Below are 20,887 nucleotides of genomic sequence, written 5' to 3' on the forward strand. Positions count from 1 at the left end.
GTAACTCTACCTCCCTATAATCATAACCTGGACCGTTACTCTACCTCCCTATAATCCCTCTGTCTGGAAAATGACACGACAGCCCTATAATCACAGCCTAATCTGGACCGTCACCCAAACATCTGACAGTTTTATATGGCGGTTGAAGGTTGGATTCTCCACCATTTCTTGCATAGTCCATCCAATAATCTTTCAGATTTTGTGGATGTTATACAGCTCATAATCAGAATTCCAACACAACCCTGTCAGTTCAATTGGTGGAAGATCAGGATCTTTCCCATGGAAGGAAAGAATAGCCCCCCATTCCCCCAACATGGGGTTTTCACCATTAAAAGTGTCATTATGTATGTCGTCATGTGGATAATTGTTGGAGCAAACAAAATGTAGCTCTCCATCAGTGCAGAAAATAAATTTTCTTGTACATTGTGTTGATAGTATTTGTCATTCCTCTTGCATTCAACAAACAAGATTAAATCAGATTCAAAAAAAATGTTTCCAAATTTGTAACATTTGCTTCAATGTTGATGTTAAAATTTTCATTATCCAGCATTTCCCACCTGCCACTATTATCTGTTGTAACATTTGATCAATGTTACATTCAAGATCCTGCAAGCTTTCTTCGAGGTATAGTGCCTGATGTTCCAGCATATCCGCTAGTTGTGATGGGTTTCCTTTGTATACATCTTCTGATGTCGTCACGAGGGTTGAAATATCTATAACTAGAAGTAGAGAACTAAATAGTATTCCTGTTATCGGCAAAGCCAACTTAGCAACTCCACCTGCACTTGCAACTCTACCTGCATTTGCAACTTTACCTGCATTTGCAGCTCGACCTGCATTTGCAACTCGACCTGCGTTTGCAACTCTACCTGCATTTGCAGCTCGACCTGCATTTGCAGCTCGACCTGCATTTGCAACTCTACCTGCATTTGCAGCTCGACCTGCATTTGCAACTCTACCTGCATTTGCAACTCTACCTGCATTTGCAACTCTACCTGCATTTGCAACTCTACCTGCATTTGCAACTCTACCTGCATTTGCAACTCTACCTGCATTTGCAACTCTACCTGCATTTGCAACTCTACCTGCATTTGCAACTCTACCTGCATTTGCAACTCTACCTGCATTTGCAACTCTACCTGCATTAACAGCTCGACCTGCATTTGCAACTCTACCTGCATTTACAGCTCGACCTGCATTTGCAACTCTACCTGCATTTACAGCTGGACCTGCATTTGCAATTCTACCCGCATTTGTAAATCTACCTGCATTTGTAAGTTTACCTGCCATTACAGCTCGACCTGTATTTGCAACTCTACCTGCATTTGCAGCTCGCCCTGCATTTGCAATTCTACCCGCATTTGTAAATCTACCTGCATTTGTAAGTTTACCTGCTATTACAGCTCGACCTGCAAACTCAGCACCTTCCACAATTGCGTTCCCAGCAACCTTGGCTTCTCCAACGATATTACCTGCTCTTGTTGCCACTGCAGCAGCTCTTGCACTTAGATTTACAACGAAAGAAACTGTTCCAACAGAATCTTTAAGTAATTCGGATGTGTAAAAGAAGGCAAATCTTATTACCATGCAAACCCCAACGAATGCTCTGACGTCACAAGGCTCACATTGACCTATAATCGTCAACAACCTTTCAACCTCCTCATATGTTTTCTCAACACACTTTTCAATATCATTGAATGCTTCTTCTTTCATTTCCTCTTCTGCATTTTCCGATGCAATAAGATTCATGTTTTGTACTATCAGAGTAAACAGAGTCTCAATTTTTGTTATTTGTTTACGTAACGTTGAAATGATTGACAGGTGGGATCCATCCACACCTGGTGAAGAAACTGAGGACCCTCCTGGCACAGAGTTTGATTCACATTCTTGACGGCCTTTTCCTCCAAGGGCTTCTTTTATTTCTTCAACCATTTCCTTCAGTCTTTCTTCGATTCCTCCTTCTCCAAGTAAAATAAAAGTGTCATGTGAAGGTTCAGATATTTCATTTAATGAATCTTCCAATCTTTTTGTGACATATTTGTTGACCATGTTTACATCCTCTTCCCCAATCTTTTTGCCAATTTCTTGCTTTGCGATGTTTAAATATACTTGCTCTGTAATACTTTGATCCAGTTCGACAATGTATTTGAAAAGTTCCTCCTTGCGTTTTTCATCCTTTTCCAGCAGCTTTTGCACTTCTTCATTTTCAAAATGTTCCTTCACGGACAAAACGATCCCGGCTCCTGCAGCTGCAACTCCTCCAGCTTCTGCTATGGCAGCTCCAGCCAATGTGAGTGGTGCTGCCAACCCAAAGGTACCAATAGTCAGGCCGAGCCCAACAATCCCTGCAATACCTCCAATTATACCAAGGGTGGATCCAGTGATTTTTGCGATGTTCACATTTTTCTGCGTCTCCCTCACTGTTGCGGCGATTTGGCGGATTTCTTCAATGACGACATTTCTGCTCTCCTTGAATTCTTGCAGAAGCCTTTGAATGTTGGAACACTTTTCTGAAACAGCAGGTTGGTTAACGAACAGCCTCATTCCTCCAAAGAGAGAATAAAAATAGTAACGAAATATATTAAATATTTTCATTTCGAAGTGTTGGTGTAAATTGTTGTGGCAAAAGTTAACAAAAGTGCTGAGGTCGTTGTGCTCTAATCTGTCCTGTAGGCCTAAAAATGTACTTCAATCTGAGAAACTGTTAAAACATGTCGTAAAAAAAAAAATTGTAGCTGTTAAAATCAATCTGAGAAACACAAATCACAAACTCTCGACTGAGTGAAACAAAGACACACTCATCGGCAGAAGCTGCGGTAGTTTAAATATCAAGAGTAGTTACTGGAATGTTTCCGACACCCTCCAGTGATCTTTGTGGTTTGAAAACTTGCTCAATAGGGAGGGCAAGGTAGATTCTGCAGTGCAGGTATTTTGATTGGAAGACAAGGTGAACGTCGTTTGTGAAGATATTGAAACTGGGAAAATGCAGGACAAGAAGAGGTTAGTTAGCATAGACAGACAGGCCTGTCATATATCATCCGTGTCGATAAAATATTTACTTGTGTAAGCTTGAACAATCGCGCATTTACTTACTCACCTGCTAACACCAGATTCCTTGTGTCCACCTTGCACTCCTTCAAGAGAAAGTTTGACTTTCACCTGCAGCACAGAAACAAATGATTTTGTTAGTCTCGCCCCAAAGGTTGTGTGTGTGTGTGTGTGTGTGTGTGTGTGTGTGTGTGTGTGTGTGTGTGTGTGTCTGTGTGTGTGTCTGTGTGTGTGTTTCCGTGTCTATATATTTTAGCTTTAAAATTTTTCTGCATGGATAATATTTTATTGCCAACTCGGACGTCACAAGTCACATTGTATGGCAGGAAAAAACGTCACATTCATTGTATGGCATATTCAATTAAAAAAAAAAAAAAACACCTTTAGAGGCCATTTTTCCCCGCAAAGCGGGGGTTGGCCTTTTTCGGGCACCATGGTTGTTGTTGTTTTTGTTGGTCCCATTTTTGAAGCAATGTTTTACGGCTGGATGCCCTTCCTGCCGCCAACCCTTTTTGTCGCCTTTTACGACACGCCTTTTACGACACTTTTACGCCTTTTTTTGTCGCCTTTGTCGACCTTTTACTTTGTCGCCTTTTTGTTCCTTTTTGTCGCCTTTTTTTGGATTAAAGGGGAAAAATTGGACATCATTTTCTCTGAAACCACTCAATGAAAAAAATTGAAACTCTACATTTGTCATCAACTTCTCATGGGGTTTATAGGGTGAGAACGATGATGTCATCGGTGAAGTTGTATTCCAGACATAATTGGTTGAATTGAAATCCTTATTCACAGAAATCTGAAACTTCATGTGTCTGATATATGACCTGATGTGAGTGAAGAATTAAATTTATGACGCCCTAACCATAATCTTTTATACCCCCATTAATCCACCCCAAGCCCACCTTCTTCAAATGTCCATCTTGTTTATCCTTGTAGTGTCCATCTTGTTTATCCCATGGACCCTACCCCAGCCCTCTCTCTTCCACAGATCTCCTGATATCCCTGTTCCATACTGTTGTTGTGCTTCCCTCTCTTGACCCCTCTTGTCTCCTGCTTCTTTTGTTACATGTTCTATGTGTTAGTTCTTATACGTGCCTAGACTTGGTAGACCAAAAATGTCACAAGGTATGGCAGCCATATTGGATGAAAGGAAAAAATTTGGACATCATTTTCTCCAAAACCGCTCAACGAAAAAAATTTAAACCTGGCATTTATCATCGATTCCACATGGGGTATTGTTACGTGCTCCTCCCCGATCCCCTGGCCACGGTGTACCTCCGAGCCCCGAAAGGAGTAACGGCAGAAAAATATGTTATCCTGTGTCAAAAATCAATGGTGAAACCACACCAATTGCAAATAATACAAACACCAATATTACACACAAATATTGTATTAAAAATCACACAAGAATAACAGTACAACAATCATAGGGATCAAGAGTACAATCAACATCTCCTAGGATGGTACCATCAGCTAGCATGCATAAGGTAACTCACTGTGCTCCAAGTGAGTGAAAAAGAACATTCCCCAATGTCTCTAAATTCATTCCCGTCTTCGCGCTCAGAGTTGATCCCCTCCAGTGATCAATGGAACGATGTCGAATCGAAACCAGAATCTCTTTCAGATGACAGACACAGTCACGCCACCCAAAACCGCACAACGGCACACGCGGCCAAAGCGGAGAAAAGGGTCACGTGGGTTACAGCGGCACAAAGGCGCACTCGCAGCGACTGGGAAATCCAAAGGCGCCCTCCAGGTATGAACTTTCACTGTTGACCGTCGGCGAGCCGCAAAGGAATCGTCAAAAGCCTTGGTGCACACACACACCACAGATACGTCTGAAAACGGTGGAAACGCTTGACGAAGCAAGGAAAGTCTGCTCGACGCACGAAGCGCGCGAGTCAAGATGGCCGACGGCTCGTCCTCGAGTCGCAACGACCCGGCGATGATTCTTCGGAATCTAACGCCAAACCTGACATGCAGGATGATCAGTCACAGCGATAGCAACTTTATCGCAGGAATTCCTTTTTCCCAGGAAATCCAAAGTACGTGACTCTTGCTCGACAACGTTCGATCCCGACCGCAAAGCAACCAGCTTCTTCTCCGACTTTTCGCTCCGCCCTCTTGTTCCTCTTCCTCTTCTTCGTCGTCTGGTTCCCGATCCAGTTTCCTGTTCCCTTTTAACATTAACTTTTTTACCTTTTGACACCAGTTCATGAACCATAAACCTGTTGAACACAATAATAGTACATGGAATCAGAAATATTTACAGTGGATGCAAAACCACAACAACGGAAGTGACGAATCCGTAACAGTATATGCAGTCCCTTCAGAAAGTATTCACACCCCTTGACTTTTTCACATTTTGTTGTGTTACAGCCTGAATTTAACATGGATTAAATTGAGATTTTTTTGTCACTGATGTGCATATAATACCCCATGATGTCAAAGTGGAATTTTTGGTTCAGAATTTTTTAGAAAATAATTTTTACGGAAATATAGAAATATCTAATTTTCATAATTATTCAACCCCGGAGTTAATACTTCGCAGAAATGCCTTTCGCAGCGATTACAGTTTAGAGTCATTTTGGGTATACAGTATCTGTATCAGCTTTGCACATTTCGATTTGGGGAGTTTCTCCCATTCTTCCCTGCAGATTTGCTCAAGCTTTGTCAAGTTGGATGGGGAGCGTCGGTCAACAGCAATCTTCAAGTCTTTCCACAGATGGTCAGTGGGATTCAAGTCTGGGCTTTGTCTGGGCCACTCAAGGACTTTTGCCTTCTGGTTCTGAAGCCATTCCGGTGTTGCTTTGGCTGTATGCTTGTATGCTGTTGGAACGTAAATCTTCGCCACAGTCCAATGTCTTTTTTTTTTTTTTTTTTTTTTTTGTATACAAGATCGAGGCTCGTGAAAGAGCTAACATTAATCACACAAAAAGACAAACCGACACACAAAACACAAAAAACAAGGGGAGCGGTAGACAAGATGGGGAGAGAGGGGGAAGGACACAAAAGAGAGGGGGAAGGACACAACCACAACATTTGAGAGCAGGGACATCGGGAGGACTTGGGGGGAGGTGGGAGAGGATTAAAACATATGAATACAAGGCTCAGGTGACAGGTTGTCATGACAGGTTGACATGACATGACAGGTTGTCATGAGTTGCGAATCTTGATGCAGCTGATATCATTTGCAATCACCCAAAGCATTCCCGTGAGCACGTTCCCATTCACACACCTGAGGCAGCTTGGGGCTGGGAGGCTCAGGTGTCACAAAGTTGTCTTCTTCTTCAAAGCAGTGTTGAAACCACGTGTGCCGAGTACTAACCTCAAAGGCACGAGGGACATCAAGGTTGGCTTCCTCTTCTTCTTCTACATTGCAATCGCTAATGGTCCATGGGTAGTCGTTGCTCCCTATGCCACAATCACTGACCTCGTCGGCATGAAGCTCAGGTTTAACGTCAAAGTTTTGTTCGTCTGCTTCTTCTTCCCCGTCGGAACAGTCGGTAATCCAGTTTGTTGTATTCTTCTTCACTATCATAACTCCACAAAGGCTTCACATCAGGGTACCTACTCATAAGCATGAGGGTCATACTCTACACCAAGGTCGGCTTCCTCCTCTTCTTCATAACAGTCATTGAGCGTCAATGCGTAGTTGTTAATCCCCATGTCACAAGCACTCACCTCCGGCACAATGCTCAGGTTTCACATCAAAGTTGTGTTCTTCTTCTTCTTCCCCGTCGGAACAGTCGGTGACCCACAGTTTGTTGTAGTCTTCTTCTTCCTCAGTTGTTAATCGTTGTTAATCCCCACGTGACGAGTACCAGCCATACAGCGATGGTCAGGCTCAGGAAGAATCTCGCATTTACTTGAGAAATGTTGTGGGGGCCGAACAGTTGCCGGACACGGTGGACACAATGTGCCCGGCACACTCGAAGGATCTTTTAGGTGGTCATCAGGTGAACAGTTGATTAAATTCGAGACTATGAAATGGGCCCCAGATGGGTGAAATGAGGCGGGAACTTACCAGTTCGTTCGTCGTCCTTTGTTGAGCCAGCGGACGAATGGGTTCAAAGACGCTGCCACCACGCCAGCAAATGGTAAACGCCTCTCCTTCCTTCAGAGCGAATGCCCAAACAAAACACGTTCGGGCTTTGTTGTAACATCAGCATTTAATCACCACACTTTGTCGGGTGACGAGGCACGAGGCAACAGTACACAAGGATGAACAAGACACCGGAACCCAACACATGAATGACAATGCAGGACAAAGGAGACGGTACACATTGGCATTAATTAGAAGGAAATTAGGAGACAATGGTAAAATCAGCACAGTATATGGGACTGGACCGTGCTTTAAAAATGTCTTTATTCACATGCAGCCTTGCCCTTTTGCACTCTGAAGCAGATTTTCTTTAATGATTTGCCAGTATTTGGCTACATTCATTGTTCTATGTATCCGTACATGTCTCGCAGGCCCTGCCACAGAAAAAAAAACATCGCCATATCACGATGCTGCCAGCACAATGCTTCACGGTAGGGATGGTGTTAGTTGGGTGATGAGTTGTGCTCAGTTTCCGCCAGACGTAGCGCTTTGCATTCAGAACAGAGTTCAATTTTTATCTCATCAGACCACAGCATGTTTTGCCTCATGATCTCAAGGTCTTTCACGTGCCTTATTGCAAGTTCCAGGTGTGCTGTCATGTGACTTTTTCTCAGGAGTGGCTTCCGTCTGCCACTCACCCATAAAGCCTAGATTTGTGAAGTGCTGCAGAAACTGTTGTCCTTCCTGCAGTTTCTCCCATCTCAGCCAAGGAACTCTGTAGTTCTGTCAGTGGCCATTGGGTTCTTGGTTACCTCCCTGACCAAGGTTCGTCTTGCCCGGTTGCTCAGTTTGGTCAAATGGCCAGCTCTAGGAAGAGTCTGGGGAGTTCCATATTCTTTCCATTTCCTAATGATGGAGCCCACTGTGCTCTTGGGAACTTTCAATATTCTAGAAATTATTTTATCCCCTTCCCCAGATCCATGCCTCCTTACAATTCAATCTCGGAGTTCTATGGACGGTTCCTTGAACCTCATGGTGGAGTTTCTGCTCTGACATGCACTGTCAACTGTGGGACCTCATATAGAAAGGTGTGTTTCTTTCTAAATCATGTCCAGTGAATTGAATTGGCCACAGGTAGACTCCAAACAAGTTGTGGAGACATCTCAAGGATAATGATCCAAACAAGTTGTGGAGACGTAAATTCTCGATGTAAATGTCTATGTAAATTCGTGTAGCGCCTCCTCCAGGGAGGAGAGGGTATTACAATGTGTGACTATCAATAAGAAGGATGTTAAGCTGGGTGTCATGTCTGCCAGCCAGAATTGGTGGTGCATGTTAAATATCCCACAATGTCCTTCACCATTGCCAGCATTCTAAACAAATTACAAATTCCTTCTCACATCTACAGGGACACCATCAATGGCAAAGGTGTGCACCATCATTGAGGATGCAACCAGCAGCCAGAGTGCTGCAAATGAAAGAGTTCCCATAGATCCGTTTTTTTCCCCATATCCTGTTGATGACGCCTCTCCATCCCAAAGGAATAATCCAAACAAAGTTTTCGTTTTTATTTTTTGTATGCAAAGTCGAGGCTCGTGTAACAGCAACACATAAAATACAAAGGCATAAACAGACAACACATAAAACATATAATAAATGGAGCGAGAGACAAGAGGGGGGGGGGGGGTGGAGAGAGGGAAGCACATCAACATTAGAGAACAGGGACAGTGGTAGATCTGTGGAAGAGAGATGGCTGGGGCTGAGGAGGGGGTGGGAACGGGATAAAACAAATGGACACTCATCGGAGTTTCAGGAAAGAAAAACGGAATTTGAAAAAGGTGGATCTGGGGTGTATTAAAGGGGGTAGAAAAGATCAATGTTTTGGATGGGGGGAAGATAACAGATGGTGGTGAACAGCTGTTTTGAAGACCTGGAGGGAGGAGTGGATTGAAGAGAGTGTGGGAGATTGTTCCAGAGGTGAGATAAAAGAGGAATGAAAGAGTGAAGGTGAGCAGAGAGTCTTGATTATGGCAGTTTCACCAGAAAAGGGTTTCTGGCAGATCTTGTGCATCCAGCAGGAAATTTGGGTGACAGAACACAGAGAGAGCTGGGGGAGCAAGGCCGGAAAGGAGTCGGTAGAAGACAAAAAGACCACCAACCTGTCTGCGGTGAGTGAGTGAAAGGCCCTCGGAGTTAGCTTCATCGCAGGAGATTCCAATGATTCTGAAAGCTTTGGTTTCAACAGCGTGAAGCCGAGCTAGGTGTGAGGCAGGAGCACCAGCCCAGAGTGGGAACAGTATTCCATTGAGCTGTGGATGAAAGCCTTGTATGTGGTGAGGAGCTCAGGTGTGCCAAGGAAGGACTTCGCACGATGGAGGATGCCCAGTTGGCGACTGGCTTTGGAGGCCAGCTTCGAAATGTGGTTTTCCCAAGAAAGATCTTGGCAGATAGTGAGACCCAAAAGCTTCAGTGACAGAACTTCTTGGAGAGGATTGTTGAGAAAGTAGATGGGAGGGTTGTCCAGTCGGTCTTTTCGGAGAGACATAGTAAGAGTGTGAGATTGGTCAGGATTGAAAGACATGTTCCACTTGTTTGACCAGTCTGTGATTTTGTCCAGGTCTGCAGAGAGTGAGGAGGCTGCAGACTGCCGATCTGAGGGATGAGGAATGGAGCGGCATAGAGTGGAGTCATCAGCAAAGAGATAGAGAGGATTTTCCAGAGAGTCGGAGAGATCATTGATGAAGACCAAAAAAAGCACAGGGCCCAGAACACTGCCTTGGGTAACTCCAGCCTGAACAGGAAGGGGAGATGAGAGAAATCCATTCAGGGCCACACGTTGACTATGACCAGAGAGGAAGTCCACAAGCCATGCGTGAAGATTTCCATGGATACCATAGGAGGAGAGTTTGGTGAGCAGAGCTGGGTGCCAGACCGTATCGAAGGCACGGGATATGTCAAGGGAGACGGCTCTGATTTTCTGTTTGGCATTGAGGACCTCCATCCATTGTTGAGACAGCAGAAGCAGCATGTCCAGAGTAGAATGACCTGGTCTGAATCCAAATTGATGATCGGAGATCAAGCCATTGGAGAAGAGGAAGGATTTGATATCCCAAGCAATGATGGATTCCATGACTTTGCTGGTAATTGGGAGCAGGCTGATTGGTCTGTAGTTGCAAGGATCTGTTGTTGCACCTTTTTTGTGTAAAGTGGTAATGTTTGCTGATTTCCAAGATGCTGGCAGATGACCTTGAGCAAAAGAGAGGGTGAAAAGAACAGGGAGAGGGTGAGATAGAGCGGCAGAGCAGGATTTTAGGACCCGTGGGCTGATGCCGTCTGGTCCAGTTGCACAATCAAAGTCGAGGTTTGACAAAAACTTCTCCACCTTGTCAGGAGAGAAGGACACAGAGTCCAGGAGCAGTTGAGTCCGACTGGGTAAGGTGGGAACAGAGAGAGATGGGTTTGGGACACACGATTTTGAGGCAAATACAGAGTTGAGGCATTCGGCTTTGTCACGTGCGGTGTCAACTGTGTGGCCATTTGAGGTAAGGGAGGGGATGGAGGGGGAACAAACACCAGAAACGGATTTGACCAGACGCCACCAGGATTTGGAGGAAGGAGACAGGTTTGAGAGTTCATTCTTGAGTGTGGAGAGATAGTGCTTCCTGGCACCCCTGAGGGTAGACACACACTTGTTCCGAGCTTGGTAGAAGGAACTGAGATTGCCTTCAGTTGGATTTGCCTTCCAAGATGCAAAGGCAAGTTGTTTCAGGGCAACTGCCTCACCACAAGATTCAGTGTACCATTGACGGGAGGAAGGGTAAGACAACTGAAGACGAAATGGGATATATCTGTGCATGAGAGAGATCAGTTTACTTTGGAAGAATTCCCAGGAAGAATTGATATCAGAGGCATTAGAGATGGGAGACCAGTCCAGATGATTGATGGCTGCTTGTAGACCGTGCCAGTCGGCCTGAGTGAAATGCCAGACTCGTCGACGCTGAGGAGGCTCTCTGAGAATGGCCAGAGAGATGTCCACTTTAACAAGCACATGATCAGAAGAACCGATTGGAGCAGAAGAAGAGTAGCAGACATTTGCAGGGAAGTTTGTCATAACTAAGTATAGAAGAGAAGATACTCCATTGGCTGAGATCGGGGTCGGGAAATTGACATTGTGTCAGTCCCAATGAGTCATAGAAGTTCTTTGCTGAGGTGCCATGGCTGGTGACAGAGGAACCCCCACCCAGCCAGTTGGCATGATGACAGTTGAAGTCACCATATATGAGGAAGAGAGAGTTAGGATGAGTGGATAGAAGTTTGTCCATGTTGTCAGACAGCGAAATGTAAATGGAGTCATCACTGTTTGGAGGACGGTACAGAACACATATGAACAAAAGGTGGGAGCGGAGAGGAAGCCATAGCGAGAGGTACTCCTGGGGGTTGGGTGGAGAGAGGGCAGTGCAAGGAGAGTGAGAAGAGAGTTTTTGATAAAGATAGCAACCCCACCACCAGGACGAGGCTCAGGTCTATCATACCGGAGGAGGGAGTAACCAGGAAGAGATACTAAGGAATCAGAGACATCTTGAAGGAGGTAAGTTTCTGTTAAGCAGATCAAGTCTGGTTTGTCAGAAGCAACCTGTATGGAGAGATCAGTCAGGTTTGAGCGAAGGCCCCGGATGTTTGAGGTCCATACCGTTAATGAGGAGAGAAGGGGGGCATCGGGTGCAGGACCGGTGGAGGGGAGGGGTAGGGTCAGATGAAGGATGAGAGGGGGAGGTAGGGAGAGCAGTTGATAGTGTGTCAGATATTACAGAAGAGTTACAAGAAAGGGAAGGATGAGGACGAAAGGTTTGATGGTGATGGGAAAAGGCACAGTGAGAGTTGTTTGAGGTGGGGGGGGGGGGGGCAGAGGAAAGTAGAAGGTTGGGGCAGGTGGAGGTAAGAAATAGAAGGGAGATGAAGTGGGGAGGAGGCAGCATTGAGGAGGAGGGGAGGGGGGAGAATTGGAGAGGGATGGTAGGGGGGGGGGGAGATTTGAAGGGGAGTGGTGAGGGGCGAGTTTAGGAAGGGAGGGGCAAGGGGGGAGTTGAGGAGGGGAGGGGCAAGGGGCGAGATTTGGAGGGGAGGGGCGAGGGGGGAGTTGAGGAGGGGAGGGGCAAGGGGTGAGATTTTGAGGGGAGGGGTGAGGGGGGACTTTAGAAAGTGGATGATTAATGAAAGACGAACATTTATAACAAATTGGGTTTATTGTGATTTCCAAGTTAGTGATCCGTTTAAGAACGATAGAGGAGGGGTGGAATGAATGTGAATTTAGAGCATGTAGTGAGGAAAAATTATAAGAGGTTGAATTTTTTTTTGAAGTGGAATGAGCTGAAGAGGAAATTGAAAAGAGCCTTTTAAATCGGAAGAAAAACAGCGTGTTGTAATAAACCACTGAATAAAACATTCCAGGGGAAAGTTTAAACATATTTAAGCAGAATCGTGAAGAACAGTCTTATATTCACAAAAATACCAACGGGGAGAGGGCCTAGAGGGACAACCACGAGTCACGTGAACAGGGCAAAAGATGACACATACACACACACATACACACACGTGTACACCCACACACACGCACATATACACATATACACATATACACATACACACACATACACACACACACACACACACACACACACACACACACACACATACAGAACCAAATCCATCAACCATAGGTAATTCACGAAAGGCCATCAACCGCGGTTGTTTGATACCTAACTTAAGTCGATTCAAAATTAAAATATAACGAAACGGTAAACACACATAAATTATCATATCACTGATTAAATGTTTTATTTTGACGCAAATCTTAACAAAAAGACCGTTTGAGGAACACAAATGGAAATATGAAAATTAAAATTGTACCGAAACCAAGAGTCCTGATGATGATGGGCTGAATATCCTTGAGAACCTTTTGATCTTGGATGTGTAACCTGTAACCAGCGAGTAACACACCTGCAACCAGCGAGTAACACACCTGCAACCAGCGAGTAACACACCTGCAGCCAGCGAGTAACACACCTGCAACCAGCAAGTAACGATGCACTCAATATAAGTAGGTTCTTGTCTCTGAATACACATATAGACACGTTTGGACTTTCCAGCTGTTTAAATGACGATATTTCCGAGCAATAATTCGCTCCAAATTGTTTCTCGGAAATCACATGCAATAAATACCTTTATGTACAGTGTACACACTCATTGTTTGCAGAACCAACCCAATGGTTGCGAATAGGTGGGCCCTGGCAAGTTTCTTAGGTGATTCATAGAAGATCGTCATACGTATGCCACAAGGTAGCATTTGACGACGCTACGTCGTAAGGTAGATGCCAAGTTATATTTACAAGACATAACGTGTGGATGCCAAGTCATATTTACAAGACATAAGGTGTGGATGCCAAGTCATATTTGCAAGACAAGACATAAGGTGTGGATGCCAAGTCATATTTGCAAGACATAAGGTGAGGATGCCAAGTTATATTTGCAAGACATAAGGTGTGGATGCCAAGTCATATTTGCAAGACATAAGGTGTGGATGCCAAGTCATATTTACAAGACATAAGGTGTGGATGCCAAGTCATATTTGCAAGACATAAGGTGTGGATGCCAAGTCATATTTGCAAGACATAAGGTGAGGATGCCAAGTCATATTTACAAGACATAAGGTGTGGATGCCAAGTCATATTTACAAGACATTAGGTGTGGATGCCAAGTCATATTTACAAGATATAAGGTGTGGATGCCAAGTCATATTTACAAGACATTAGGTGTGGATGCCAAGTCATATTTACAAGACATTAGGTGTGGATGCCAAGTCATATTTACAAGATATAAGGTGTGGATGCCAAGTCATATTTACAAGACATAAGGTGTGGATGCCAAGTCATATTTACAAGACATTAGGTGTGGATGCCAAGTCATATTTACAAGATATAAGGTGTGGATGCCAAGTCATATTTACAAGACATAAGGTGTGGATGCCAAGTCATATTTGCAAGACATAAGGTGTGGATGCCAAGTCATATTTACAAGACATAAGGTGTGGATGCCAAGTCATATTTACAAGACATAAGGTGTGGATGCCAAGTCATATTTACAAGACATAAGGTGTGGATGCCAAGTCATATTTACAAGACATAAGGTGTGGATGCCAAGTCATATTTACAAGACATAAGGTGTGGATGCCAAGTCATATTTGCAAGACATAAGGTGGATGCTAAGTCATATTTGCACAATTAAGATAGAGACACTGCTTATATGAATCTCTTGTTCGGTCTATGCAGCTAGACAAAACACGCTTGAGGAATTCTGTTGAACTGTTTCAAAGTTACAAAGATTTGAATGGGTGTATCTTGTCTGGACAGGCATTCATGGAGGAGCTTTATGATGATTTTGTGATGATCTTGTGATGCTTTTATCATCAGGCATAGCAAGTGTCCATCTTTCGAGCTGTTGAATTATAGGACATAGTGTAGTTCGGCGGCCATCTTGTGTAGTGAAATTATACCAAGGTGAACCCAGGGGTGCTCGCTACGGAAGGGGCCGTCTATAAGACCCGGGACAACCGGGGCGTGCGGACACTTCAGCGGAACTCACTGTGACATTATCCAGTAGTTTGAATGGATGTACTCCAGATCTAAATCGCCGGCCTCACAGAGTAGGGCCTGCGAGGCGAGAGGAACCGCATGCAAAGGGGTCCATCCAGCGAAGATGCGGCGCGCGCAACTGGCGCGTCGTGCATTGTAGGGATTCCATCCAGCGACGGTGCGGCGCATGATTCGCGCGTAAGAGGGGTTCCGACGAGCAGCGATGGGAATCGCCGGCGTCACAGAGAGGGGGCCCGCGATGGGTGCCACGTGTGGCTTCGCGGCGAGGAGGTGATCGGAATCAGAATGGAATCACGGGCCTCCCAGAGTATTAGCACGCGATGGGTGCAGTGCACGACGATTCGCGTGGAGGAGGTGGTTCCACCGAATAACGAGTGGTCGGAGTGAGCCGGTCGTGACGGCGTGATTCTGACGAGCAGTGCGCGATTTGCGCGGAGGAGATGGGCCACCGAGTAGCGAGTGGTCGGAGTGAGCCAGTCGTGACGGCGTGATTCCGACGAGCAGTGCGCGATTCGCGCGGAGGAGATGGGCCACCGAGTAGCGAGTGGTCGGAGTGAGCCGGTCGTGACGGCGTGATTCCGACGAGCAGTGCGCGATTCGCGCGGCAGTGCGCGATTCGCGCGGAGGAGATGGGCCACCGAGTAGCGAGTGGTCGGAGTGAGCCGGTCGTGACGGCGTGATTCCGACGAGCAGTGCGCGATTCGCGTGGAGGAGATGGTTCCACCGAGTAGCTCTATGTTCCGCTGATCTCCGCTCGTCACGGAATCACGATCAGCGGAATGCGTGCCCCGAGCGGCCTTTCTGCAGACCTTTGCAAAATGGCCCTTAGTGGAGCACAGGTGACACGTCGCCTCTCGGGCCGGGCATTCAGAGCGAGGATGCTGCCGATTTCCACGAAAATAACGTTTTGCATACCGGGCAGGCCGTGGCCGGGCAGCGGCGGCAGCAGTGAGGCCGGAAGCGGAGTCCGCTTCCGGAGCTCCCAGAGACTCGGCCGTCGTGGTGGTCGGGTCCTCCTCCGTATCCTCGGCGGTAGCCTTCTCAGGTCGCGCGTGTTGCGAGGTCCCTGCCACGACTCGTTGGTGATCATATGCGGTCAATTTTTCTCGGGCATCTGTGTATACGCGTGCCAGCCGTAGTGCTTCTGTAAATGTCAGCTCCGCGACCTCCAAGAGACGGAGCCGCAAGACTCCAGAACTTATTCCGGGGATGTTGAATCTCAGAGCAAATCGTCCTGCACTTGCTCATGGGTCCGGACGTCCTGCACGCAGTCTGCCAATAAGCAGCGCAGCTCCTGCGCGAAGCGATCGATCGAGTCAGACGGTTGCTGTCTCCGCTGAGAGAGTTGAGGCCGGCCGTGCACAGCGCTCCGTGTCTTTACGAGAGGCGCTTCAGCTCGGCTAGGGCCGTAGCGTACGTCCCAAATCGAGAAATGTTCTTGACAACAGTGTGATGGACCCCGGACAGCTTTATCGCAGCGGTGGGCTCTGTCTCGTGAGCCGCAAAGTGATTCTGCAGCGTTTGAGCCAACGAGCAAACTCCGATGCAGATCCCTCAGCCTACCCAGAGCTATTAAAACCTACCCAGAGGTCCAGTCGTGTCTGAGCTTGATTTTCACGACATTTAATATCATTTAGATCTGGAGTACATCCATTCAAACTACTGGATAATGTCACAGTGAGTTCCGCTGAAGTGTCCGCACGCCCCGGTTGTCCCGGGTCTTATAGACGGCCCCTTCCGTAGCGAGCACCCCTGGGTTCACCTTGGTATAATTTCACTACATCTTGGAAGCCATCTTAATTATGACACAAGCTATTTAATAGTCAGGTTTGAAAATATGTTATTCACATTCCTTGACCCAGAAAATGCAGAAGATCCTCCAAAAAATCACTGCTTTGTTGTATAGTAGCTGCTGAAAAGTATATTATACAAGGGACAGTCAACAAGAAACCTTAAAATATTTTTCACAACTTGTTTTCCCAGCGCTTCACTAAGGTCTGGATTCCTCAAGAAAAACAAATATTTTGGCTGCTTGTGTAGCCATTCGTGCACCGCCTCTTGGACCTCTTCGTCGGATCGGAAAGTGGTTCCACCAAGCTCCTCTTTAAGTGGCCCAAATATGTGGTAATCCGAAGAGGCGAGGTCTGGTGAGTAGGGTGGATGAGGAAGACACTCAAAATGCAGGTCCTCGATTGTTGCAGCTGTAGCGCTGGCAGTATGGGGCCGAGCATTGTCATGCTGGAGCAAAACACCGGTCGTGAGTAGTCCACGACGTTTTGATCTGATTGCTTGATTTCAGATGATTTTTAAGGAGGTCACAGTATGATGCACTGGTGACTGTTGTCCCTCTGGGCATATAATGCTCTGCAAGTGGGCCTCAGCTATTCCAGAAGAGCATCAGCATCACCTTTCCAGCAGACGGATGTGTGCGGAATTTTTTGGGCTTCGGTGAAGTTGAATGGCACCACTCTTTGTTTGCCCTCCTCGTTTCTGGCTGAAAGTAGTGGACCCAGCTTTAATCCCCATTTACTACGCGCTGTAAGAAAGCGTCACCTTCTGTTTCGTGTTGCAAGAAAGTTCTTCACATGCGTCCACTCGCCGTTCTTTCAGTTCGGGTGTGAGTTGTCACCTGCAACTATTTTTGGTGTGTCGGCTGTGTGAGGCAGGGCTGAGCGAGAAGCGTTTGCCACACTGTACACACAACTTTTAAACTTCCTGTCCCAGTCGTACACCTGCTGCAGCGATAAACATGCGTCACCGTATTGCATCTTCATTCTGCGATGGATTTCACTGGGATTCGCACCCTCACTTCCCAAGAAACGGATGACAAAACGTTGCTCCTCCCTGGTAGGTTCTTTTAAGGGAGCTGCCATCTTGGAAATGCTCCACTGACGTCATACGCTCAATGTTGCTAGATCTAAAACAGGCAAAACATAACTCTTACCCATAGATGTAACATATGTCATCTACAACTACACACATTACATTCTCGAATTTATATCACTATTTAAAGGTTACTTATTGACTGGCCCTCGTATATTTGGCAACCATCTTGGACGCCATATTGAATTCCTGAAAATGCTCAAGGGTGGCAAGATGTCACCGGCAGATTTTTAATGTGGAGGTTCTGAGCTTTCGAACGATACCAAGAACAAAAGTACAGACCACTTTTAAAGGTTAAGACCAGTATCTGCCAAACTATGAAGCCTCTTCCGCATTGTTGCTGCATTTGAGGATGAAGCCTAGGTCGAAATCCCATAGGAGCCATTAGAGACCAGGAGGACATTTGTATGGGTCTCTATTGGAAATTACGGTTTCTGTTGGTTTATAAAGGAACGAGTAGAGTTTCCAGTAGGAACATAACCAGATTCGGTTGAAACCAATAAAAAACATTCAATGCAACTGGTCTGAAACCCATAGAAACCAATAGGAACATTTAAGTTCAATTGGTCCTGTAAGAAACCATGAGAGTAAACTGGTCTGAAATCCAGAGACAAACCAAAATATTTTAATTATATTTTGTTATAAACAAACGCAAAACAAACTGTTCAATATTCTTAGTTCAAATAGAAAACCACTGGTACAGTTTACCAGAGGATCTGGGTTCAATTCCCAATCAATTCCTAGTCTGTACATGTTATTTTCCCACATATGCCAATTGGTTATTTTAAATCCTGTTAATCTCCGGGAACACGACAATACCAATATATAAATTAAGATCCCACGGGTGTGAATGGCCGACCGAGCTTTACACTCCGAGGCGTTCAGTCAAACTATGGTGGTGTTATTTAATATGCGCGAGCATGGAGAGCAGCAAGGCTCTTACATGCAGGAATTCCACTGGAGCGTCCTCAAAACACGATAATCAAACCAGACCGACACGGATTTAAAATGCAACAAATAAACAGGTTTAATGCAAATAAATGCCAGGGACAAGAAATGCACGGTAAAACTAATTCCTAATGAAAAATAAATGTGTTTGTGTGGTGCGTTTGCCTGCACTCCGCGGTCTCCTCAAGCGGTCCCCAACCCCATCGGCCGCCGCATGGGACCCTGGTCCTTGCGCAGGAAAATAGGCCTTAGCACGCAGCTGCATCCACCCCAGCCGCCTAACGTGAAGCAAGCAGGCCCTCGCTCCTTTCTCATCGTCCGCTCCACAAAGCACCGAGGTGAGATAGGAGAAGGATGCGTCCACCCAGAGTGTCCCAGCCACGAACCAAGAGCGTCAAAGTCCATGAGCTGCGACCGCCTGCCACGAACGTCGAAAACCAAGAGAGGAACAATAAAATGCGACCGTTCGCTATCGATGTCGGGACCAAGAGGGCGTCCGCTCACACCAATCGCCCGGGCCAAAAGAAAGAAAATGGCGGACCTCAGCCTTTTTGTTCCCCGGTCTCGAACGTCATATAATGACGTCTGCATGCGCTCCAATCAGAGTCCATCATAGTAGTCCATCGCCCTGACCAATCATCAGCTCTCGTGGCAGGGCCCCACGGCTTGCTTGGTGTTGCGATGACTCGGCTGGTGGCGTCGTTTGAGTTTTGTCATCAAATTTTCAACAAAGCTTTATTTTGATAATACAGAGAAGTCAAATTAATAATTTGGTCAAAAGGTCAGCATCACATAAAATCGTCAATTTTCATTCGATTGATGTGAAATTTTAAGAATTTACATATTGCGTCACCGAATTGCTTCACAAATTAAAAGCTACAAGCCGATTGTTTTGTTTTTTTCGATCAAAAGGTCAAAGGTCAAGGTTGTATAAAATCACCAATTTTCACCCGATTGACCTGAAATTTAAAGAATTTGCATATTGGGTCACAGAATTGGTTCACCAATCAAAAGCTAGAAGCTGATTATTTTTTGGATCTAAAGATAAAGGTCAAGGCTGCATAAAATCATAAATTTTCATTTTGTATTCTTTTTCAAACTGTCTTCGTTATTTTGAGCATACGAAAGAAGAAGACGTCTGAATACAAACGGACGTAGATAGGCCACGAGTGCTTGGGTGCCGAAAACAAATTCAAAAAAGAAAAACTGGAAAAATTCTGGAAAGTAATTTTTGAAGATCGTTAAGAAATAACACGAAAGCAGAATGGATCCCAAACTTAGAAAAGAATAAAAACAACATCTCGAGGAAATTCCCCCCATTGATTTATTGATGAAGAGAAAATTAGAAAACAACTTCAAAAAATGCCAAACTTCAAAAGCCCAGGCCCAGATGGAATTCAAAATTTCTGGCTAAAACAACTTTATTCTCTCCACAATCAATATGCCAGGACATTTAACGAACTGATCCAAGAGGAAAAGGCAGTGGATGAGTGGCTCGGAGAAGGGAACACCTTTCTCATCCCAAAATCAGAATCTACTCCACAAATACCGGCCGATAACATGCCTACCAACCACATACAACCAACCACAACCACATTCCTGCTGACAGGAATCATCACAGAAATGATGCTCCATCATCTAACACACCAAGGAGGTCTAGAGGCAGAACAAAAGGGATGTAAGAGAGTTTGATATGGAACAATTGACCACCTACTACTGAACAAGGCCATACCACTGCCTGGATAGACTATAAGAAAGCATTTGACGGTGTGCCACATTCGTGGATGATAAAATGCATGCAAATATACAAAATCAATCACCATATGATCAAACTGATTGAGAAAGCAATGGATCTCTGGAATACCACATTGATATTACAGCACTCAGAAGGAGATAATGAAATACCAGAGGTGAAGATACGGAGTGGAATCTTCCAGGGAGACAGTCTTTCCCCCCTTCTGTTTTGCCTGGCTCTGGACCCACAAAGTAACCTCATCAATGAACAAGGACATGGATATACCCCAACAACCAATAGACGAACATCCAAAGAAATGGGAAAGGTGACACATATCTACCTTACATGGATGATTTTAAACTATTTGCACCAAACAATACAAAATTTGCAGAACAACTCAAATTAGTGAAACAGTACTCCAACGATATTAAAATGGAATTTGGACTCGACAAGTGCACCAAGTGCACATGGTAAACCAACAAAAACAGACAACAAACAAAATTGACCTTGAAACAACAATACAGCAGTTAGAAAACGAAGCATCATACAAATACCTCGGAGTAGAAGAGGCCCACCAAA

At 45.3% G+C, this 20,887-nt stretch overlaps 1 protein-coding gene across 1 annotated transcript in view; it reads right to left on the reverse strand.

The window, feature by feature from the left end:
* Positions 1 to 1,781: 1,781 nt before the first annotated feature.
* Positions 1,782 to 20,887, reverse strand: part of LOC137426530 (uncharacterized) — a 50,825-nt gene continuing 31,719 nt past the window's right edge. The window contains exons 1-3 of the mRNA XM_078779327.1: positions 6,287 to 6,790; positions 3,098 to 3,159; positions 1,782 to 2,975 (exon numbers count right to left, since the gene is read on the reverse strand). Coding sequence (XP_078635453.1) covers positions 2,822 to 2,975; positions 3,098 to 3,159; positions 6,287 to 6,589 — 519 coding nt within the window. The 5' untranslated portion in view covers positions 6,590 to 6,790 and the 3' untranslated portion in view covers positions 1,782 to 2,821. Of the gene's footprint in view, positions 2,976 to 3,097; positions 3,160 to 6,286 lie in introns of the transcript that reaches the window.

The sequence above is a fragment of the Myxine glutinosa genome, chromosome 5 (assembly GCF_964187855.1).
Source record: "Myxine glutinosa chromosome 5, kmMyxGlut1.1, whole genome shotgun sequence".
In the NCBI taxonomy this organism is placed as follows: domain Eukaryota; kingdom Metazoa; phylum Chordata; class Myxini; order Myxiniformes; family Myxinidae; genus Myxine; species Myxine glutinosa.